At 41.3% G+C, this 23,978-nt stretch overlaps 2 protein-coding genes across 2 annotated transcripts in view; both read left to right on the top strand.

Moving 5' to 3' along the window:
• The window catches only part of coro7 (coronin 7), a 112,711-nt gene extending 97,236 nt beyond the window's left edge, over nt 1-15,475 (top strand). The window contains exons 10-28 of the mRNA XM_073494472.1: nt 8,450-8,504; nt 8,635-8,692; nt 8,793-8,938; nt 9,027-9,125; nt 9,207-9,311; nt 9,408-9,567; nt 9,662-9,837; nt 9,960-10,068; nt 10,189-10,275; nt 10,392-10,534; nt 10,704-10,808; nt 10,905-10,990; nt 11,168-11,309; nt 11,407-11,496; nt 11,625-11,741; nt 12,498-12,633; nt 12,788-12,879; nt 13,026-13,112; nt 13,800-15,475. Coding sequence (XP_073350573.1) covers nt 8,450-8,504; nt 8,635-8,692; nt 8,793-8,938; nt 9,027-9,125; nt 9,207-9,311; nt 9,408-9,567; nt 9,662-9,837; nt 9,960-10,068; nt 10,189-10,275; nt 10,392-10,534; nt 10,704-10,808; nt 10,905-10,990; nt 11,168-11,309; nt 11,407-11,496; nt 11,625-11,741; nt 12,498-12,633; nt 12,788-12,879; nt 13,026-13,112; nt 13,800-13,808 — 2,002 coding nt within the window. The 3' untranslated portion in view covers nt 13,809-15,475. The remainder of the gene's footprint in view (nt 1-8,449; nt 8,505-8,634; nt 8,693-8,792; nt 8,939-9,026; nt 9,126-9,206; nt 9,312-9,407; nt 9,568-9,661; nt 9,838-9,959; nt 10,069-10,188; nt 10,276-10,391; nt 10,535-10,703; nt 10,809-10,904; nt 10,991-11,167; nt 11,310-11,406; nt 11,497-11,624; nt 11,742-12,497; nt 12,634-12,787; nt 12,880-13,025; nt 13,113-13,799) is intronic.
• A 928-nt stretch (nt 15,476-16,403) lies between these two features.
• pam16 (presequence translocase associated motor 16) lies at nt 16,404-19,134 on the top strand. Its single transcript, XM_073494475.1, has 5 exons — nt 16,404-16,487; nt 16,858-16,942; nt 17,480-17,616; nt 18,099-18,164; nt 18,974-19,134. The coding sequence occupies exons 1-5, from the start codon at nt 16,485-16,487 to the stop codon at nt 19,052-19,054; spliced, it is 372 nt and encodes a 123-aa protein (XP_073350576.1). The 5' UTR covers nt 16,404-16,484; the 3' UTR covers nt 19,055-19,134.
• The last annotated feature ends 4,844 nt before the right edge of the window (nt 19,135-23,978 follow it).

Genomic DNA, 23,978 nt, shown 5'->3' with positions numbered 1-23,978 from the left:
GTGAAGATGGAGCTGTATTGATGACAAGCTGGAGCGGTAATGAAGCGTTATTCTGTTTCTTGAGGACAGGAGGGGAATTACTGCTGAAGCTGCTGCATTTTTTCCATCTGGCAACTTTGCATGTGGTCGTATGTGGAATTGGGAGTGTGTTGGAGGTGTCACAGGGGTCACTGCAGACCTGTTGACACGGGACTCTGTGAGTTTAATTAAATCCTGAGCATACGTGTATGCACATGCATGTGTGCCACTACTTATGTGTGTGTGTGTGCTGGTTGTCAGGGGCCAGCGGACGGGGCCCGGTGAAGCGAAGAGAGAAGGGAGAGCAGCGAGCTTGGCAGCCTATCTAAGAGCCTCGTCACTGGGGCTCAGACGTGGCCACAGCTGGCCTCTTCACCAACAATCCTGGCTTTTCTTCCCCTCTCAGGAACGCAGCGCGTCAACCCTAATTCCCTTCTAATGAACTAGCCACTGAAGGTAGCTAGGCAGGCAGCACCTTTATTAAATACACACACACTGGCAACAAAACACACAGACTCAAACACAGAGGAGAAAGTGTGTTACACTTAAGTACATTTCCCTGCTCAGCATGGTGACTGTGCAGCTTGACTTAAACACCTGCAGAGGATCCGTGAACTCATCATGACTTAGAAGCTACATTCAGGACCACCCCAAGCAGAGCTGGGCTTTAGCCTTTAATACCATATAAGAACCTACAGTATCTGGACTTAGTGCTTCTTATGTATTATCATTTCCTTTGAGGCACAGAGCTAGGGATCAGTTTATCTGAAAAAAAAAAGTTTAATAACACTTACTGCTGTCTCCAAGGTAATCCTCAAAGACTCTTCTAACCATCTGGATGAGTCTGATTTACAGTTAAGAAGAACTTAATATTTCAAACAGCAGTTCTATGTCCTTATCAAAACCAAGCTGGCATCCAGAAATGACGTAAGCCAAGAAAATATTGTTTTCGTAACTCCTTTCAAACTGGACAAAGAAGCTGCTAACACCCAATTACATCTGGCTTTTGTCTTCAGAGGAATGGGGACAATCTGCATTCATTCCCAGGTTAAATGACTCACAGTAGTCACTGGTATTCATGGGCTCCAGCTCAGATCGGCAGTGATGGAAACACAACACCTAAGTGAAATTTCCTCCCCTTTTTGGTGTCATGCTCTGCATTGAAGTCCAGGACGCTGTGTATTATTACTTTTCCATCCATTTTCGTTCAAGCAGCGCTCGAACATCATTCAGTTCATGCTAAGTTTGACAGAGCAACTGAAGTGAAAGATTTAAAAAGCAGTCACTGTACCATTGTCACTGGCTTCTATGATGCTTTCTACTGTTCCCTGTTGAATGTTATAAACTTTCTTCTTGTTTCCTCAGAAATGTGTCTTTGACTTTAACTGACTCTTAGCTCTTTACTCAAATATAACAATAAAACATGAGGGAGACAAACTGGGGCCAATAACAACCAAGATGTCATTCTTTTCCCTCCTTTATGTCCAGAAATAAACAAGAGACAGAGAGACATATTCATACAAGGTGCCGTCAAACCAGTTCTGACACTTTGGTCCGGCTTTCATGTGAATAAAATTAACTTGGACAGTATTAAGTGAGGACAGTCAAATGAATTTGTGATGCAGCATTCAACCATTGAGAGAAGAAGCCTTGGTTTGAAGTTACCCTCTCTGTGACCCTGTGGTTGAGCTTCTGTGGTGCAGGCTTTGGAGCTCTGATGCTGCTAATGGAAATATTAGACAGCACGAGCACAGAGGTTTGATTGGCTCAGATGTTGAGAGTTTACAAAGGTGACAAAGTTCATCAGCTTTGATTTATTGTTTATTTGCTCGCTCCCAGTAATTTTTGCTGGATTTTTATGCTTCAATGTATGAAAGGAGTTCATCGCCGGACCATTTCTTCGCTGTTTAGACAACTTCATCCAAAATCCTCTGAAATATTCCCTCACATGTCTCCTGTGGAAAGGATTTATCTTCTTTTATTTCACATATTTGCACAACACTAGAAACCAACCTAGGATTTACCATCCTGGAGATGGTTTTACAGGTCCGGTGTTGTTCCATTATGAATCCCATTTAATCACCAGTGGATTATTCCGCACCAGTCCTTCCATTGTCGGGGTAATGTGAACACCCATGAACCTGCAGTGTAAGTGTGCATAAAACCATTAGCTGTGTCTAACTCCCTCACACAAGAGGAATAACACTGGAACAGAGAGAGTGTGTTCTGTCAATGAAGACAGGACGAGGGCAGGTTATCATAAGAATAAATCGATAATCTGTGGGTCATATGAGCTGTCATCAGACAGTGATTATGGAAATAACCCCCAAAAAATGAAAAAGCATGTGCTCATATGGTCATGCTTTTAAATGGGAGATACAGATGTTTAGTTACAGCCAACTGTTCATCATTCCACATATTTTCAATGATTGATTTTATCTGCCACATTATTAATCTGGCAGTGATTGTGTGCATGTGCGAGGGAGATAAAGAAAGGCCTAAAGTTTTTGCGAAACATGAGCAGATTGTTTTAAAATTGATTTACAGTTACATTTTATTGAGAGAAAAGCAGCAATTCCCTTTAGACCCATGGTGGCGGTGTGGCTCTATTGAAGTCATTGTTGCTGAATGTTTGGACCGACATTCATGGTCCCCAGAGAATGGATCATCGGGCCTTTCGTGATCTCTTTCTCATCTTTACTCTGGCACCACAGGCTGGTTAAAGTTTTCTCTTATACTGTGGAATATTTCAATATCTTCCAGATGGACTGGCTTGGATATGGTACCACATTCATGGTTCCCAGATGATGAATCCTAAGAAGTTGGTATGATTGGCTGACTTTTCCTTATTTATTTCAAGATTTATTCATATTCCTGGCAAAACTATGGATTTAAGGAAAATATTTGTGTCAACCAATCACCTTTTTTCAATCACTTATTTCACCAGGATTCTGAACTATGGCCTATAAATATTTTAAGGCTGTAACGTGTTACACAATATGTACCTTGATGTTTTTAATACTATCAAAAGCACTTCATAAATGATAGGACTTGGCGATAAAATCAAATGTCAGAACATCTTTGACCAAAACCTTGATAATACGACAATATTGTTTGGAATGATTGGTCGAACGATTGGTCCTTTCACAAAATATTAAGACAATGACATTTTTCATAAATAACCATTAATATTGTGGATATAATGACTAAATGGGTAAAGGGAAAGTAGAACAGTCTGGTAGGTTCAGAAAATGACTTTACTTTAATGCAACCTTTGAAACTATATAATATTAAAATCTAGTCTCAAAATCCAGATAATGATATAATATTAATATAGTGCCCAGCCTGGGCTTAAAATAGTCCTACTCTAAGACATTACATTAAAAAAAATCTAGAAAAACACCATAGCTTTGGTTGTATTTTAAAATCCAAGTGAATGTGAGAAGTGTCCTGATCTGATGTTTTATGGGGGCGACTGGGGTAACCAGTGTGCACTCTTGCAGTTGACTTGATGCTCCCAACACGTCCACTGTTTTTTCGCTGTGATAATCCAAACATTATTTTATGGCCGAGTCAGCTCTAGTTTCAGTCTAAAACACTGAGTCACCACTGGCCAGTGGGACAGCTGAGGATGGCCTGGACAGCTGGAGAAGCTGCAGGCCTGCAGCGTCTGGAGGCAGGAGGGCTGATAAAGTGAACTGTACGAGTTCACAGTTCAGCAGACCCTTCACCCTCTGAGATACCGCCTTACCACTCACTCAGTCCCACCCAGTGACTGATATAACCACAGGGCTGATAAAAAGAGAAGGGAGGAGCGGCTGATGGAGAGGAAAAGGATGAAGTGAAAATAGAATGAAGAGTTAATTACATGGTTTGACCGCAGCTTTATTCAAAGTCTGATTATGACCTCAATATGACCATGAAGACTCGTTTCCAATACTGTGGCGTGTCTCCACTGCTGAGATTTATATTATTCACCTTCAGTTTGAGGTTGAGACGTGTCTGAATGGTTGTGATTTGTGATTTTTTTTTTCTTTACTGGAAACTGTTTAAATCTGAACATTATCCAGAAGTTTGATGTGGTATAAAAGGACAAATATTCCTCAGAAGGATTTTCAATGTGTAGAGCATGCGGCATCCTCTATAATTAGATTGATTTAAATGAAGAAATACCTTAATGAGGGGGGAAAATGGAGATACTCCAGGAACAACTATTAAAAAAAAACATGTAATAGCTGTCGTATATATACAGAGTAGACAGAAATAACTATATTAAACCACTGCAGAAAACACATGATTAGAGACTGTAAAAATCATTTTTATAGATCTTTACATAGCGCTGGTTGGGATTTTGAAAGTCTTCTAGCGAGTGCCCATCTTTGAAGAGCACTAGAGCGATCCTGTGTGAGCCTAAAAAACACCTTAAATTGGAGAAGTAGACAACCAGCTGCTTTGTATAGGTTTCATATTCCCTAAATGCCTCCTCGCTCTTTCTTCTCTGCTTTCTGGCCAGCTCCTACCTGTCGACTGGAGCTTATTGTGCTGTCCGCTGTGTGTTTTTAGCAGTAAGGCCGGCCTCGCCAGAGACCATGATCTCATACGACAGAGAAAGGTCCCTTTGACTGATACTGATCTGGTCCTTGCTGCCATAGCTCAAGCTCATAACCTTATACCTCTGCAGGCTGCTTTCATTAGCTCCACCTATATAGTGTATATAATACACTACTGTGTGTGTCTGATGTTATCGGAGCATCTTGACATGCCTTTATGTGCTCACAGTGTGTGTTGGTGTGTGCATTTTGCTACTTACTTTTATATATTTTGTCATGCTTGCAGGTATTTACCTCTGCACCCAAATGTCTTGGAAATACTTTGTGTGTATGACTGTATCCTCAATTTGATTACAGTGACTACTCCTACAACCCCACCTGGTTACGGCCCCGTCACATGCACACCGCACGTCAAACACACACATAGAAACACACCATTTCTGCTTTCGTCTGTCATCCACATATCCATTTGTCTTGGCCCTCCATTAGTCAGTTATTCCACACTATCTGTTCCATTATCAAACGACAACACGTTTTAATAATCATAATATACCTGGGCTGACTCAGACCACAGATGCACATTAGAGTAATACACCCATCATATCTGCTGGTGCTGAAGGCTGCTGTCACGGGCAGAAGGTCATTTTTATGATGTGGGTTTGGGTCTGTGTGAGAGAGCGATGGCAGATGAGGCGGGTTCTCTCCACTCTCTGTTTTGTGTAAACTCTGATAGGAGCAGAGTGCCAGCGACAGACTGAAGCCAAGGGGGGAGTTGGAGCGTCCTGCGTCTCGTTGAAGAGCTGGAAAGGTGTTGAGCCATTAGAGGGTGCAGACATACCCTCGGAGGAGGAGTCCTGTTATTGTTATATGGATGTCTTTCCACCTTTATTCTCCTCTCTTTCTTCCTCTGATGTCACCATTTATACTCTATATATAGTAAATATTGATGACTAATTATCATTTGTTGGTGTGTGTGGTTAGACCTGTTCCTGTCACACACCAAACCCTCAACAGGGTTTATGTCTGGATTAGTGTGTGGACTGGATTCAGTGCTACACACACACTTCTCTCTAAGAGTATGAATGAGGCCTGTAATAGTTTTTCTTTTCATTCACAATCAGCCCATGTGATGTAGATCTGCACAACAAGCCCGCTCGCTCCCACAATTAACCCTGCATGACTCTGACTGCACATTCTCATAAATGCATGTGCACATACATCATTACACTGTGCTACTGGCACATGTATGTGTGCGTGCTTGTACATCTATATGCGTACACATGCGTGTATGTGTGGGAAAATGGGGCTGGTGGTGAGGTGGAGCATGAAGGCGATAGTAAACAGAGGCCATTATCAGTGATAAAGCTCCGCTCCTGTTATGTGGCTGTTTTACTGTGAGAAAACCAGAGATAAGGCCTCAGTGAAACTGGAGGCAATTTGGAGAAATAGTTCAGATTGGAGGCACAAAGAGATCGTGGAGAGCAAGGTGGTGGTGGTGTTGAATAGGAAAGGAAAGAGTGAGCGAGGGAGAGGAGGACGGGCAGCCAGAGGGGTGTGGGAATGGAGGTGTTTAGGGACTCCCTGTGGACTGACTCCGACATGGGAATGCACAGTCGGGCCTAACGAAGTGTGGCCGCCCCTTGCTGGTTTCACAGGCCAGGGATAGAAGGAGCGAGAGAGGGATGTGTAGGTCAAGGAAACAGCGAAATAGGCCTTCTGATAACAAATCAGCTTTGACAGATATTACACCTAATACCTTGGTTGGAGCAAAACATTAGCAGATACTTTTTAGAGGATTGTGTCCCTCAGCATGTACTCCAATGATAAAGACACCTCAGAGGCTACATAAAAATATTATCAACAGGACCTTTAATTCCATGCCAGAATTGCTTGATGTTCTCTGCAATAATGTTGAAAAATATCTTTGCCTGTATCGGTATCAGCCAAAATGAGTTGGAAAAATATCTGCATATTGTAAGTTGTCAAAAATCCAATATTGTTCATCCCTAATCCCTATTTTATCTGTTCTTGTACTTCAATTTCCCTCGGTGGGATCAATAAAGAAAACAATCAAAGAGACCTTTTACCCACATTTATGAAGTATTATTTCATTTTTCAGGACAATTTCCTCTTGGCAGGCTAGTTTACCAAAATCTTTTACGCCTTCACAGTCAGTTGTTTCTCTGACTGCTATTACTGCAAAACTGCCAGGAGCTAAATAACATCCAAAACTGAAACAAAAGACCAAATGAAAATAATACAGAGATTCTTGTCACTGTAGTTTGGGAAACATTTGCAACAAAAGGATGTAAGATATTAGGACCACAGAGTTGTAGCGTCCAGTTTTTATTGACTGAGAGATCCTGAACTTGTGAAAATCCTCTCTTTGTTACGAACACACTGCTGACATGCAGTCACACTCTCGTCCTCTGTCACTCTTGCACATGCACACAGCACAGACCATTGCGTGTCACTATGTGCCGTTGCTTAAGATACCCAAACTAAGTCTGTCATTATATTGTCATAGTTGGAGCATTACATCACCAGTGTGTCAGTTGATGTGGAGGCAGCCGAGTGGCGTTCCTCTCGAACAGTACCATTACACAAGGTCTTCATCATAAGCCAATCAGTGGGGCTGGCCTCTCCACTTAAAACTGTGGCCTGTGATGTGAAGTGGTTGGATCAGCCATCACTCTCTTTCCTCTTTTCCTGTCTGGAAAACAACACAGCAGGCTGCCTGCTGCTCTTGTTGATGAAGAGAGAAACTGCGGTATGAAGGAGAGAAAGAAAAGAGGCAGAGAATCAGGGAGATTTGTCAGTCATCCGTGTTTGTGCAAGTGTGCCTCGTGCCTAAGCTGTGATTTCCTGTTTGGTTTGTTTACTACAGGCAGTTGTACTTTCCCCCATTGAGGGAAAAGCGCCTTCAGTTTCCTCATCCCTCAATCTTCTTACCTCAGATCGTAAGAGGAGGCAGGTGACTGTGGGCTTGTTTAGGCCTGCACAGGTTGGAGCAACTATTTTGCTGATGAATTAATCATTAAAGTTATTTCTAAAGCAAAAAATGCTTTGATTTTTCCGAGAATTTGTTGTTGTTGTTGTTGTTAAAATTGGTTGAAGAGGTCACCTTTGACTTTAGGAAAAAGATGGGTGTTTTTCATGATTTTCTGTCCGTTTGTTGACTGAAATACTTTATGCATTCTATTTTTAACTTAATTTTTATTATTATTTTCATTCAGTCATTCAATTTTCTTTTATCATCAAGCCAGTTTTACTCTCATTTTATAGATTATAATCTTAATATAAGATTAATTATGAAGTTAGTTTTTATTTTCCTCAAGTAATACCTTTTTGTTGTGAAGCACTTTAAGCTGCATTTGTAGCATGAAAGGTGCTAAACAAATAAACTTTATAATTGCATTAATTCATTGAAAACATTCCGAGCAGATTAAGCAAGAATTAATTTAATAATCAGTTGCGGTTCTCGCCTCAGGCCTGTTTTTCTTTGTCTTTTGACAACATAAGCACTTGGAAACATATTTCTCATTGGTTTTGTGCCATTTCCTTCTTTGATAATAATCTTCTTAGTGTCTTATTGTTCATTTTAAAAGCACCAAGGAATGCAAACCAGTGAATGTGACTGACTTTGTGTTTGTTTAACTTCTCATGTTCAACCAAGTTTTTTCCCCAAAGGTTTCCTTAACCTGCAGATAAGTTTTGCCCTAAAGTTGAGCTTACTGCTCCACCTAGTGGCGCCTTTGTAAAACCTCAACCTACTTTGACTCATCTACAGTGATTATGTAATAGACAATGTACTACATTCCTGAGCAACATTTGAATGTGTGTTTTATGTTGCTTTTCCTCTCGTGTCTGTTTGTTTTCAGGACACTGATCCCTTTGTTTGATGATGACACTGGGCTGCTCATACTGGCCGGCATGGTAAGATACCGATGAATGACCCTTTTTTATGCATTCTCCCAGGTGGAAACTTTTAAGGAATGGGTTGAATATTAAATATTAATTCCTGAAATGTTTGTTTACTGATGTTTACTGATCTTCTTCTGCACAGGGAGACACGGTGGTTGATTGCTTTGAGGTGTCGTCCTCTGAGCCTCTCCTCTCGCAGGGTAAGGCTTGCTCGTCTGTTATCTGTATGGTCAGACTTTGACAGCGACCCCCTTCTATGATCTGATCTCCCTCTCTTCTTTTCTCTCTCTAAATCTTTAGTGAGCCACTGTCTGACGGACATCTCGACACGAGGAGTTGCCATGGTGCCCAAGCTGGCGTTGGATGTCATGTCCTGCGAAGTGATGCGCGTTCTTCAGCTGACAGACAGCTGCATCGTGCCAATCAGCTATCAAGTCCCTCGCAAGGTGTGTTTTCGTTAAATACTGACATAATGTTCTTGTTTGGGTGGTGTTTTCATGTATGCATATCTGTGTGTGCTGCGTTGTCTTCCAGCAATCAGGCCAGGAGTTTCATGACGACCTTTACCCAGATACAGTGGGCACAACTCCAGCCATGGTTGCTGACGAGTGGTGGCAGGGAGGGAACAAGCAGGTAAAAAAATCTCCACTCAACAAGTTTATCTGGTCGTCATACTGTGCGGATGCCTCAAACATTTAGCTGTGTTGAACTCAGGTGGAGAAAGTCAGCTTGAACCCAGACAAGCAGCCCAAACCGAAGGCTGCACCAGCAAAAGAGATGCCTGCAAAGAAGGAGCTGGCCAGCAGAGGGAGCAAGGAGGTGAGAGATGCACACTGACCTCCCATTGGGAATAACTCTACAAGTAAATGTTTTTTTTTATTTTGACAAGCTAACAGCTACTCTACTGTCCTACAGGATCCGGCACGTGGCTGCTCCACCTCCAGTAGTCCTCTGAGCACTCCCAGCAGCAGTGCTGCCCCGTCCCGCTCTCCCTCCTCCACCTCAGGCCTCTCCTCCGGCTTCCTCCCCAGCCCCAGTCCCAGCCAGAGCGCCAAGGCCATCCAAAGCCTGCTGGGTATAAACACACAGACACACAAAGCCTCTCATTATTCATCATGGTGTCTGTCATTTTATAATAATCATTCTTTGTTGAATTATCTGTGATTCAGGGCCAACCTCCAAGTTCCGTCACATCCAGGGTGCAGTGATGCACCGGGACACACACATCACTAACCTGCGAGGCCTCAACCTCACTACACCAGGCGAGTCTGACGGCTTCTGTGCCAACAGCCAGCGCGTGGCAGTGCCCCTCGCCATCTCCGGGGGCCAGATCGCCATCCTTGAGGTACGACAGCAGCTGTAAATTAAAAAAAAAAAAAAGTTTATGTCATGTTGAAAAGCTGTGGTTGTCAATTTTTTTCCCACTTTTGAAATGAAACTACTGTGCGATTTTTCTTCTCCCCTCAGCGCTCTCAGCCTGGCAGGCTACCAGACACATCCATACCCACCATCCAGAACTCTGTAAATGTGGTTGACTTCTCCTGGGACCCCTTTGACACACATCAGCTTGCAGTTGGTGAGTGAATACATTTGCTGTTTAAATGTGAATATTTGCAGCTGGATGCTCTTCTAACTGCTCACTGTCTGTCCTAATAACGTGTGATTTGATGTGTGTATCCGCCTCTCTCCTGACTAGCTGGTGATGATGCAAAGATCCGGGTGTGGCAGATACCAGAAGGAGGGCTGACAGAGATGCTGACTGAGCCTGAAGTCATCTTGCAAGGTAGGACCGGTCCCTCTTGCAAGACATCTCTGAAAAGATTATGTTGATAGAGAAAGGACAATAATGTTAGTTACAATAAAGTCAAGTTGACTGACAGCTGCTGCGACCCCTTGTAGGCCACACTGAGAAGATTTACTCCATCAAGTACCACCCTCTGGCCAGCGGACTGCTGGTGTCTTCATCCTATGACCTCACAGTCAGACTGTGGAACGTGGACAGTGGAGATGAGGTCAAAATCCTCAGTGGACACCAGGACCAGGTGGGTGACCAAGATCCAAATTGTCATTAAATCTTGGAAAACACGGCTAAATAAGTCAAATGCCACATGTAGACTGTTTGGACATTTATATATATATATATATTGGTTTGCTTAGCGTTCTTCTACTTCGTCCTTTTTCTCCTTCTGTCCGTTTGTGGGTTATATTCAGATCTTTGGGATGGCATGGAGCCCAGATGGAAAGCTCCTGGCCACAGTGTGCAAAGACGGGAAAGTTCGCATCTATGACCCCCGCAAGTCTACTGACCCAGTGCAGGTTTGTAAATTAAGCAATGAATTACATTAATGAATGAAATTTAATCGTTTTCAGTCACTAATTAAAACTTTACACTTGCTGTTTTCTTTCTCTCAGGAGGGCCCAGGTCCTGAGGGCCACAGAGGAGCTCGTGTGGTGTGGGTGTGTGACGGCAAGTACCTGCTGGTGTCAGGGTTTGACAGGTATGACACATGGAACAGATAAAGCAGGCAAAAATATCCGTATTTATATATATCCTTAAGAGTGATATCATTATACAGAAGGCTAAACAGTTTTTCTGCTTCTGAATTTAAAGGCATCATAATTCACAGTATTCAGTCAAAAGAAAAGCTCACCTTTTTCTTGTCGTCCTCCTTCAGTCGCAGTGAGAGAGGACTCTACCTGTACTCCACTGACTCCCTGTCCACTGGTTCCATAGCCAGCGCCATGGTAGACGTGTCCCCCTCCACCCTCATCCCTTTTTATGACCCCGACACCAGTGTGGTCATCCTCACTGGGAAAGTAAGCACATAATAACACAAAAAAAGTTACATTTGAACCAAAACTGAGAGGAAAATCAGAATTAGAAGCAAACTGTGTGTTTCATTTGCTTTTCCAGGGTGACACCAGAGTGCACATTTATGAGGTGATGCCTGAGGCTCCGCACTTTATGCAGTGCAGCAGTTTTAACTCTCCTGAGCCGCACAAGGTACTGAGCTGAACTCCCTTTCACTATCAGTCGCCATCCATCTGTTCACATGGACAGCCAAAGTGATAAGTGGTTACAGTGCTCTCTTTTAAACCTCTGCCATCTTCCTGATTGGTTCCTGTCTGCAGGGCTTGGCCTTTCTGCCCAAGAAGGAGTGCAACGTGCGCGATGTGGAGATAGCTATTGGACTCATGCTCACCAAGACCACCATAGAGCCAGTGGCCTTCAGAGTGCCGCGGGTCAAGGTGAGACAACTACACTCATACTTCGTTATTTTCCATATTTCTAATAGGCGGTGTCTGCAGGTCCTTCAAACGTCTTTCTAGGGCTTAATCTGTTGATTATTATCTTAATTAATTGATTGTTTTATAAAATGTCAGAAAAATGAAAAATGTCGATCAGTGTTTCCCTAAAGCCAAAGATGACATCCTCAGATGTCTTGTTTTGTCCACAACCCAAACATATTCAGCTTGTTTCAGTCAAACAAGCTGTTCTCAGTGGAAAATAAGGTCCCCAGAACACTGTTTGACGCTAGAAAGGTGGCAGGGTCCGCCACATATAAACAAAGTAAAACAGTATGAAACTGTGTTGTCCTTTAAGGTCAGTTTGTTTATTCAGTCATGAAAATAAAGAGAGTTTGTTTATTTAGTTTGTTTAGCCATAAACAATCAGTCATAGAAGATCTTTCTCTTCTGATTAAAATTTCTTCCTCAAAACTACGAAGTGCACCTAAGGTAGATTAATCTAACTCACTCTGATAGCCATAATTCTACATACAAACTCCCTCTGAACAGGACCACATACAGTGTATACTACATCATTTTATACTTCCCTGCAGTGTTTGATTAGGAAAAAAATAATTTGTCCAAGAATAAGTCTTAAATTCTTGAAGAAATCTTGAAAAGTGCTGAATTGAAATGTCTGATACCTGAAGACACCCTGTAATAAACTTCTGTGGCTTAAACTAAAGAAGTTGTAACTCTGTGTGTGTGACTCCGCAGAAAGAGTTTTTCCAGGACGATGTGTACACCGACACAGCCGTCTGTTGGGAACCAGCACTGTCTGCCTCCGCCTGGTTGGCTGGCATGAACGGACATCACAAAAAGATCAGCCTGAAGCCTAAAGACATGACGCCAGGTGCGGACACATACCAGAGAGCCTGAATACATAAACATATCTCGTGATCTTGTCTACCATAGCTCCCTCTAGATGAATATGCTTGCCTCTGTAGTCTACATGTCAGTACTGGATCCTGGTGTGATGCTTTGTGTGTTCTTTTGTTTTTGTTCAGTGAGTGAGGCCCCCAAAGAGGCTCCAGTCAGAAAGTACCTGCCCTCATCTGTTTACCTGGAGGAGAAGACTGATGAACAGAAGAAAGACGAGGTGCGGAGGAGCTGAAACACTTTCCACATTTAGTGTGTCAGCAATGCATATTATCCATGTGAAAATCTGCGTGTACATGTAGTAGTTGCTGAATCAAATGTTTTCTGATATGTGTTAACATGCATATTTGTGTTCTTGTCGCCCAGTTGCTCAGTGCCATGGTGGCTAAGTTGGGGAACATGGACGACCCGCTGCCGCAGGAGTCCTTCGAGGGGGTCGACGAGGACGAGTGGGTGAGTGAATGTGACAGGAAAGAGGTGTCCCACCTCTAAAAATGTGCAAGAATCTGCAACATCTTTGCAGGAAAAACTGCTCATATAGATTCTCCTGATAATTAGTTTTGCAGAGGTTAGTTTATTTATGGTTTTGTTTGTTTCATATTATAAAGGACCAATCTTGTTTTCAAGTCATGACTTCAAACGTCCAAAGATTAGCTGTAGTAGGGTTTCTTCAGGAGATTCCCAGCAAAATCCTAACATTATGTTATGTTGATAACTTAGGTTTTTTCAAGATAATTGCCATTAACAAGCAACCAAATCTGTTAGCTGTAAGCCACATGTCGGCTAACATAGATGTATGAACAGCATTCAAGCATAGCTGACTTTGTTTCACCATCGCTATGCATCCTGCAAACTGCTGTGATGAAAAAAGAGGAAGAATAGTACTCCAAAACAAAAGCAGGCTCTAGCCAGACCAAGATCTTTATGACGGGAGACGGTGCTGCACATACCATTTTTGACCACAGGGGTCGCCATAATCACAAAACAAAAATGAAAGTTCTTTGTAGCTGCTTTAACTTTTTTCTCGTACCAGAGTTGTTAAGATGTAATAAGAGCTTAACGTCCAAGATGTTCAGGTAATTCAAACTCATTACATGTCCATGATCCGCCTTTGCTAACGGTTGCCTTTGTGTGGTCCAGGATGACTAGAGGGGACCTCATCTTGCCTTTGGTTCGATCACGGTGCCAACAACAGGAGAGATGAGAGAGCGGATCAAATGTAAAGTTGCCATTTGTGCGTGCGATGGTGCCACCCAAACAACCTCTGAGCTCAATCAGTCAACATCTCAGCAGCGAACTGCACACACAAAGAATACTGTACAACGTGAGAGTATAAATGATTCTGGGAAAGAAAATTACAATAACCACAACACCTTCTGATATCAGTACGTATCACAGCATCTGTTAAGGTTTAGAAGATCGAATGTCATGTTTAGTAGTTGGTGTGCATCATGTCAGACTGCATGTAAATTTAGATAGATATTTCTGGGATAAATCTGATGTAGTAATTGCTTTGTTATATTAATGTAGACTGGAAATGAAATCCCACCATACAAGATGACAACACAGCAGTCAGTGCAAGATGAATTATTAAATAGCAGGCAATCAAAGCAATAATACTTCTGCTTTATGCTACATTACCAGTTACGCTGATGACAAATAACTGTTATTACAAATGGATTTTAGCACAGCTTCTCTTTCTGTCCGTGGTATGTGGTCATGGTGTAAGCATGATAATGATAATGGTCTCCTCTTGTGCCCAGTCTGTTATTTCCTGATCTCAAAGAAGCCAGGTTGTGATACCATCGCATACAAAGTTGTTATCTGTGTGCACATTTACCTCCACAGTGGACCACTGCTTGCTTTTTTTTCTACTGGCCAGTCTTAAGAGCACGCTCAGTCACAATGTGTCTTTAAAGATGTTTAAAAAAATAAATAGTGAACGTCATGCATATGATAACAAAAACCTTCGTCTTCCTGTTCAATCAGGTAAAAAACAAACACAATCACTGTAACATGTTCAAGCCTTCAGCAGCAAAAACCACACCGAGGATACAACAGGGTCACCAGTGTTCATGTTTGGCCATGAACTGGAATTTCTAATGACATTAAGTTCACTAAACAACGATTTTAACATTATAATGTGTTACTGTATGTGTACAAGTTTGATTTGATTGAATGTTTTGCCATAAGTCGGGGTTAAAGGTCAATGAAACTGAGATGTTGTTATGCATTAAAAGCCAAACCAGAGGGGCCTTTTGTATACTCTGAGACGATTGTTTCCTTTCTTGTTAGCTGGGCAGTTTTTAGTAATGATCTTTTGTTGGTTTCGGTAATATTTATCACTTAAATTAGCTAATTTTCTTATCTTATGTTTACTAGGACTGAGTAATCATGGTGTTAATTAGACAACAACAGTACAGTATTAATAACTTACAATGCAGCCATAACAGCCATCATGTAATCTACCAATCAGGGCTACAGCAATATCAATAACAATAATCCAGGCTTGAACCCACCAAGTTTGTTTACAACCTCTGATGGACTGAAATCCTTCAGCCATGCATGGTCGTGCACATCATGTTGTGAACTGCAGGTGTCGTCAGTGTTTGTGTGATGTATACTGTATGTGCTTGTGATTCTCGGATGCTATACTTCAAAAAGTTGGGATTGGATTAACTTCCATTGTGTTAAAGAAAGGACTTCCTTTTTATACATTGAATAAAGCATTGTTGTTTATTCTGTCTTTCTGGAGTAAAGGTTTGTGGATTTTTTTCAACGCTGTCTTACAATAAACACCTTTTGAACCCAGTGTACTACTTGTCTGTTTGTGTTTAAGTCACCTTTTCTGATTGGTTAGGTCTTTATCTACTCACATTTCTTAGTTCGCAAAACATTTCTGGAGCTTCACAGCAGAACAGCATTGCAGCAATTTCCTTAACAACTGAAGTAAATGGGGACTTTTTTAATTCCATGTAAAACATTGTTTTATTATAGTTTTAGGGTGCCTTTTTAACATCTAACCAGGGACAACACATTGAAATAAACACAATTTTTTTTTACAGTATATCAAACTTAATAGTTAATTCACTGTAAACAAACAATGAAATGCATTATACGCCATTTTTAAGCAATTGATTAAGGTAAAGTTGCATCAGATGTTTATAATACTACTAATAATGGTTAATAAATGGTTTATAATGCATATCATTGTAAACAGTGAAATAAAAATTAAATTAGGTTTAATTAACTATAAATTTACCATGAATTTATGATGATTATTATAATCAGGGAATGCACAATATATAATGGACAGAAACTATTGACCCAATAATGGAATATTTACATCAACATCATGCATCCCTAATTATAACATAATACATTCTCACACTAGCTTTGAGGCAGACCTGCAAACACTTTGGGTGACGCTTTCAAAATAAAATAGATAGTTAAACTTCCCTCCATCATCATCATCATCATCATCTTCCATAATCTATTCCGGGATTGTAAATATTAATTATTGCAGAATAGTTTCCTCTCATACATTTGCTCATCCTACTACCTTTAAATGAAATGAATGTTATTTTTCTCCTCTCACCAGCTGTTTCTTAACTATTTGAAAGCTCATTAAGTCAATGTAGGCTGCAGTTTGACTCCCTGCCACTAGGTGTCAGTGTTATGAATCTCGGCCGTGCTGCTGGCTTATCTTGAATTTTGTGTTCTCGATGCTTCCTTGAACTTTGACCCTGCAATAACCTTCATTGGTGTACATGTGTGAAAACAGACGGCGCTCACTGTCTGAGGGGACCTGTGTGGTATCATAAAATGGTAAGAATGAACTTTATAGTGGTCGCGTTTGTATTTCCAAACTCATAGCTGACGTTAGCGAGACACAGACAGAGTGTTATGCTAGGTAGCATTAGCATGCGTAGCTTTTCCAGCACCGTTACATAAGGTGGCTGTCCTGACTTACTTCCAGGGACATTTAAATGGATTTAGGGAGAACTTAAAGGACCAAATGTGAGGTAGCTCAGTTAAGAATGTGTGTATGGAAAGGCTGTCACATTGCTCACAGCTGTACTGAAGGTGCCTCCCTCATCCGCACCTGCAGACACCTCCTTCTGGTCTGACATCAGCTTCATTTTCTTTGGACAGATGTCTGATTTTTGTGATTTACTGCGCTTCATCTCCTCTGCAGGCTAAATATCTTGCACAGATCATTGTGATGGGAGCACAGGTGGTGGGACGTGCCTTTGCTCGTGCCTTACAGCAAGAATATGCAGGTATGATCCACTACATGACTCTAATAGTTCATAATGTGGTATGTAGGGTGGTGCTGCTGAGACATAATGTGCATTAATCAGATTTACAGACACTTGTTGTTGTTCAGTAGTAATTTGTTTAACCAAAGAAGCTAGATATTTTCTTCTTTACCTGTTCTACATTATTGTAAATCGAGTATGTCTTGAAGTTTTGGCTGTTCTGGTTTAGGAATACTGTGATGGGCCTTTTTCCAGAAGTTTCTGACATTCATTTAAGTAAACACAATAAGTCATCAAAGTAATGAACCGTGCTCCGGTGTTATCAATTACATCAGACTAATTCATAATATACTCTTAATAATATTACAACCTGCTCAGAATGAATCAAATGTGAAAAATAATATAATATCACATCATTCAGATAGGAGCTTGCAGAAATAATAAAGTTTCACCCAGCCTAGGTAGTAGCTCTTTGTGAGATAACCTTTACTTTCACATTCTTTTAGGTTTGTTGAATGAATTGAAGTATTTGTGTGTGTGTTGTGTTTTCTCTCACAGCCAGTCAAGCAGCAGCGAAGGCCAGGGGCAGTTCAGCTCAGCACTCTGCTGCGGCCTCGAGCATCACCGGGATGACTCTGCAAGAGGCGCAGCAAATCCTCAACATCTCCACGCTCACTCCTGAGGAGATTCAGAAGGTACAAACACTCTTTTTATCTTGTTTTCTAGACATGTCAAATATCTTTCGATTCACTGTAGCCTACATGTGCTATCTTTTTGGTTTTATTATCACCTAAACTCCACAAACTGTGGAGCTCATTAGTCCAAACTGTGGAGGAAATGGATTGCTATAAAATAATTTTCCCAACTCAAAATGTTTTCAGCTGAAACAGTCACCCTTTGGATTTGTGTGGTTGTAAAATATTGCTTAGTCATACCTTAGAAAATAATGGATAAACACACTGCTTCTGTATAACAGAGCTGCAAAGTCCCTATCCAAGATTTTGCAGCAATTTCACATTCATGTGTTTATTTGACCATTCGTCAACCTTATCTACATTTTTCTGTACCTTCTGCTGTAACAGTGATGAAAAAATGTGTCTATGTGTCTTTGCTGTGATATTAAAGTGATGATCAAATACTACTTGAGCACTAACACTTAAGTGATCATCTCTTCCAGAACTACGAGCACCTTTTTAAAGTCAATGACAAGTCAGTGGGCGGTTCATTTTACATACAATCAAAAGTAAGTATTCTGTACGTTAGGATGTGACACATTCACTTTGCTTTTATTAAAGCAGAATTTAGTTGCATTGTTCACATTGTGTTTTTCTAATGTGAGTGTCATTTGTTCAGCTATGTTAGTTTTAATGTAAAGTTGGTGTTGTTTGTCTTTGTTATTTTAACTGGACATTAACAAAGACAACATAAACATGCCATAGTAAGCCTTATTATCATACCACATATGACAGTTGAATGTGATGTTAACACATTAAGGTAAATAGTCTTGAAGTTGGATGAATTAAAGATGAAGATATTAAACAGCGCTATATTCCAAGAGTACCCACTGTCATAAAGTGTTTTGATCGAGTCATAACTAAGACGTCCCAAACAATGTCAACTTTGGATTAAAAATGGCATAATTGACCGATTGACACTTAATTACCAGATTCATAAACATTCATTTTTCTGCTTCATCAATTAGCTGTTTATTGTTGGACAGCATTCAGTCATGTAAAATGCCTGATATTGCAGCTTGTTCAGATGGGAGCAATGATGCTCAACAGTGACCTCAGCCACTCTGTTATTATGCTCATAGCATCCAAACAAACAATGATCGGTTCTCTTTCCACCTTTGTGTCCATGTTAAATATCAAATTATGAGTCATGTGGCCCCCAGTGTGTGGGAGGAAGCCACTCTTTGAACCGTGTCGCATTTTAAACGATGGTTGTTACTGATTTTATCTCTTACCCAGTCCTCTCTGCTCTGTGTGAATCGCAGCGTAATTTTGTTGTTTTAAAAGTGTCTTTCCTTTCATTACCATTTGTCACCAGGTGGTTCGAGCTAAAGAGCGTCTAGATGAGGAACTAAATATTCAGACACAACAAGAAAAGCAGGAGAAAACAGAAACATGAAGTATGAAATGATGCCCGTCCTGTCTTTCCCCTCCCCATCCTCTGTAAATTATAACCCAATAAAGCCTTCTTTTTCTTTAGCCTTGACTTTGCCTTTTTATATCTATATGTGAAATCTTATATAGCTGAAACTGCTTGTTAACTATTAATCAGGGCAATATGATTGTTTTTATTCAGATGAAGTGCGTACATGTCAGACTAAAGAGGCAGAATCACTTTACCTGGATGATGTCTTGAATATGTATATGTGCATCTCCATAAATGTCATTTTATTGCATACTTTGATCAGAAATGAAACACGCATGTCGTATCAAATACAACTTTATTAAACATTTTCCTTTTCATTGACATTATTATCAATATCGTAATAAAATTCCTCTAAAACAGGAGAACACCGCTATGTTGTACCAATTGGAGACTTTTACAACTCTAAAATTCTGCATGTTCAACCACAGAACATGATGCCAGGAAAAAATATATTTTCATATAATCATTTTTTTTTTCATATAGTGTATAGCTTCTATATTTTACCTATAATAAAAAGGCACTTGGAAAACTTAAAATACTGACATAATATCTCACAAATGTGCAAAAAACATAACTTGGAACAGGCCTTGCGTGGCCTTAGTCTTATCATTAACCCTTTGTGCAACACTGTGGCACTTCAGTCAATGGCACCCCTTAACAATGACACCGACCTAGCTAGCTAACGCAAATTTCGTGCCCTGGATTTCTGTTCAACTTTTCATAGCATTAAGTGAGGGTTACTTTAAAATCTCCAGGAGCAAGCAAGTACCGCTTTTATAATATATATATATATATATATAAAAAAAAAGAAAAATAAGATTTTAAATTCAGACATTTTCAGCAACTGAGGATGATTTTTTTTACAATTATTCTTGGTTCCCAAAACAACTGATGAATAACGCTCTACACTGAGACAGGATGTGGTAGCATCCCCGTATCTACACACGCTATGAGGGGAACAAAAGTGCAGTTTATTACAGACTGAGCTCAAAGGGTTAATGGATCATACAGCTTATTTAATATTGAAAAAGTTGTGGACCCCAGGAGGATCCGTGTCGTCTTATTGATCAGCTTTCTGCCGCCGCGCTGAGTCTCTGGCCCTGCCTTCGACCTGCAGAGGAGAGACAGACCGACAGGGAGGAGGAGAGTCGCCGCATCTGTGGGTTTCACTGTTGCCACGGAAACCATGTCTAGCCTACTTAACACCTGTTTCTGATGACATCACATGCCAGAACTGTCCACTCACAACGAGAGATTCTGAACCCGGAGACAGGCTACTGGTGTGTGTGTGTGTGTGTGTGTGTGGTGAGGAAGAGGAGGGGGATGGGTCGTCTGAGATAATGATGAGTAAGAATTACTGAGGGAGAAACGCAGGTATGCAGCTTTGCAGCCCGACACAAAGCTCATCCTCAGACAGGGAGGGTTATATTTGTTTTTGTTTACTGTGAATCTCTGGTGAAATAAAAGCTTTGTGGCCGGGAGGTGGGGGAGTTGAGCCTTTTGGGTTTAATCTATGAAAAAATAAAAAAGCCAGAGGGCAGACAGAGTTCAGTGGCCTAGTTTTCTGCAGGCTGGTATGCCTTGTGAGTGGCTGCCACATTGGGCACAGCACAGCCAGTGACTTCAGAGCTGAGAGGGCCGTTTGCTGGGTAGGTGGCCAGATGGAGGGCGGCTGCACGGCACAGCTATCCTCTGCCTCTTTTTCTCCTCCTGGCACAACGCCTCTTCCCTCATCTCTCTCTCTCCCTGTCGCCTGTCCATTCATTTATTCATTCAGCCAATCCTTCCTCTCCTCGCTCACACACTTTCCCAGCGCTGCCCGCCATTTCACAGTTGGATGTTATAGCTCTGTGGTTTCCCTTTAACTCACTGTGGAAATTGAAAGTCAGAACAAAGGAAGCAAAGTTTGCGCATCTAATTTGGCACAAAGATAATTTTGTGTCAGGACACGAAACACCAACGTGTATTTTAGGCACACCCTCTCGAAATAATCCTCATTTTGTGGAGGAATGTGATTTCATTTGGTCCACTGGACAACCCCATAAACCAGATTTCCCTCCTAGGGCAGTGGTATCCAATCTTTTGGCTTGTGACCCTCTTGAAATAAAAAAAATACTCAACTGTACTTACTACCTCTCTTGTAGTGTTATAGTACTCTAGATCGGTCTTGGTCTTGAGACCAGTCTAACAATTTTGAAGGAATCGTTTCAGCATCATTTTACAGGGTGACTGTTTAACATGTTCTGTACTTAAAGGTGCAATATGTAAGATTTGATCACCTGTCTAATTCAAAACAAATAGGAGTCAGCATATTGCTAGAGTAACCACTTAATGCTGCTAACTGTAGCTGCCGTAAGCTAGTTAGCTCAGCTAGCCATGCAGCTAGCAGTCCAAGTGTTGGCGTTCACACCACTAGTACAACTACCGGTTGGGGCTAGCTGGTTAGCATGCTAACTTCAGTGTATATCTTTGCAACACAATACATAGATGTCATAACTGTTGTTCATATCCAATGATAATTTTATTAAAATTTTGAATGTTTTCAACTAAAATTCGTACATATTGCACCCTTTAAGGATGTTTCACCCAGAAAACCTGATGCTTGCACACAAAATTGTATTGTTTTACATGGATGGAAGGTCAATTGGATTCTTTGATCGATTTAAGTAGCGTCTATGATTTGCATGTTCCGCATTTGATTGTAAGTCTGTCACACATGCAGGACTCACACCCTGCTGTGTCTCAGTCATGTCTTAGTCTCAACCCCTTGAGTCTTGCTATACGTAGTCTTGACTATAACACTGCTCCCTCTTCACAGTTTATGGCGTTAGTTTATACATATTGCTGTTAGCAGCTCAACCAGTCATTTTGTTTTCCCTTTCATTACGAAGGTTTCTCAGCTCTGAACAAATTAATATTTCACAAGAGTCTACAACCATGCTAGTAGAGACTATACTTGGCCACAGCAGTGTTTTAAGCTAAATGCAGTGAGGTAAATATTTACCTATCTCACCATCTAAGCTTAGCATATTAGCATGCTAAAATGTGCTAATTGGCCCAAAATCCAAAATACAGCTGAGGCTGATGGAGGTGTCATTGGCTATGCGGTTATTGGTCATAAACCAAAGTATTAAGATTAAAATTGGGTCCTGATGATGGCACTAGATGCAGAAATAATCCTGAGGGCAACAAGAATCTGTACAGAATTTTGTTGATATCCATCCATTAGTTAAAGAGACATTTAAAAACCTCATGGCGGCACTATGAAAAGTTTAGGGATCACCACAGTCCATGGGAAAAGTAAAATAAAATTACATAATTGTGTTAAAACGTTATCAGTGTAATCATCTTGTGACCCTTCTGATTCATCCTAACCCCCCAGGGGTTGGAAACCACCACCCTAGACGACCCCCCAAATCTCTCCCTCTCGTCTTCTCCTCAGTCCCTCAAAAGACTTGTCCTCGGCGGCAGAAAGCTGAGTGCAGAGCAGCCATCGCAGAACACAAGAAGCAACTTCAACATCAGAAAAAATGTCTCGTCTGAACAACAGCAAAAAAAAAAAGACAACAATATAAAACAGCAATAACTGATTATCTCTAAGACTGGGCGATGGAAGAGTAAGACCATCAACGTAAAAGCAGGAGGAGAGATGGAGGAGTCTCTTGAGGGAATGTTTCTTGTGTTGCGACGATCCTCTCCCACTCCCCTACCTCTCCTCTGTGGAGATGGCAGTCAGCATCACACATGCATTAGCAGTGAGCAACACAAGCCTGGAAGGACCCTGACAGCGAAATTGACCCTTGCAGAAAAATAAGAGCGAACTAGCTTTAAAGACTTGGCAGTAACATGTGCTAAAACATTTAAGGAATATAGTGTGTGGTACTGTAAGTGCATGTTGCCTGCTTAATCGAACCATGAGAAAAGATTTCCCAGAAGTCAAATGAGTCTTTTTTGTCTTTTTTTTGCCCCTTTGGACAGATAAAATGAGGCAGTTTGCAAAAGTGTGGCTTCCTAGTCAGTCCAGCTGTACGTGGCATTGAGTGCATCACACCCCCCTCTGTGGCACAATACATGCATCCCTCTCTCCCCTCTCTCCAGGTATTTTTGGCACAGCGTGGGACCTGCTGAACTTAAAAACCAACAAGGCTAAGTTGAGCTCTAACTGGACGACCACCTGTTTTTCACAGCTGGTTTTGGGTCAGGTCAATTTCTAAAACACAAGAAACTAGTGTTTATCACCACAGTGGCCCTTTCATACACAAACTGGCCGTGTTGATTCAATTACGGGAAAGCAGCTGGACAATCCAGAACTAAACACTGCGAGTTCTGTAGATGGCAGGCGGGATGTTGTGTATCGTGTCCTGCCAGAGGAGGGAGCCAGATGCACCAATGCCTTAAATTTCACTTGAGTAAAAGAGGAAGTGATGATTGGTCATTGCCAGGTGATGTAACACCGTTTGTCTGTGTCAAGTCCTCAGTTCGCTCTGTGCCCCTAAAAGCCCCTAGTCTGTACGCCTGGCACACATTCTTGTTGGTCACCCTCCCCAAACTGGGGATAGATTGTCAAAGGTGCTCTCTCCCAGTTTGTGTTAACACTGGGGTGAGCTGAGAGGTTAGCAGCAGTTTTGAGGTTTCAATACTAGAACCAGCTGACACTAATAAGTGCTGTGTTTAATTGAACTGTCTCTGCAGTCTTTTTCCTGGACAAATCCAAGACAGTTTGAGTTCACTTGCTTTGGTACGGCAAGCCTGTCTGAATCACATTAATCACAGCAGCCTGTGAGAAATTGGTCATAACTCTTAAAATCAACCGTGGAGAATCGTCCTATTACGTGCACGTTAGCCTAACTGTGAGCGCGTCGTTCGGTTTCGTGGTGTATCTATCTCACCGCTAAGC

The sequence above is a fragment of the Pagrus major genome, chromosome 23 (assembly GCF_040436345.1).
Source record: "Pagrus major chromosome 23, Pma_NU_1.0".
Classification (NCBI taxonomy): domain Eukaryota; kingdom Metazoa; phylum Chordata; class Actinopteri; order Spariformes; family Sparidae; genus Pagrus; species Pagrus major.
This window is presented reverse-complemented; position numbering and strand designations above follow the sequence as displayed.

Excerpts from the sequence above, each read along its gene's own strand:
- pam16 (XM_073494475.1), top strand. Across the intron at positions 16,943-17,479 it reads CTTACAGCAAGAATATGCAG|CCAGTCAAGCAGCAGCGAAG; the intron begins GTATGATCCACT and ends TTTCTCTCACAG. Across the intron at positions 18,165-18,973 it reads CATTTTACATACAATCAAAA|GTGGTTCGAGCTAAAGAGCG; the intron begins GTAAGTATTCTG and ends ATTTGTCACCAG.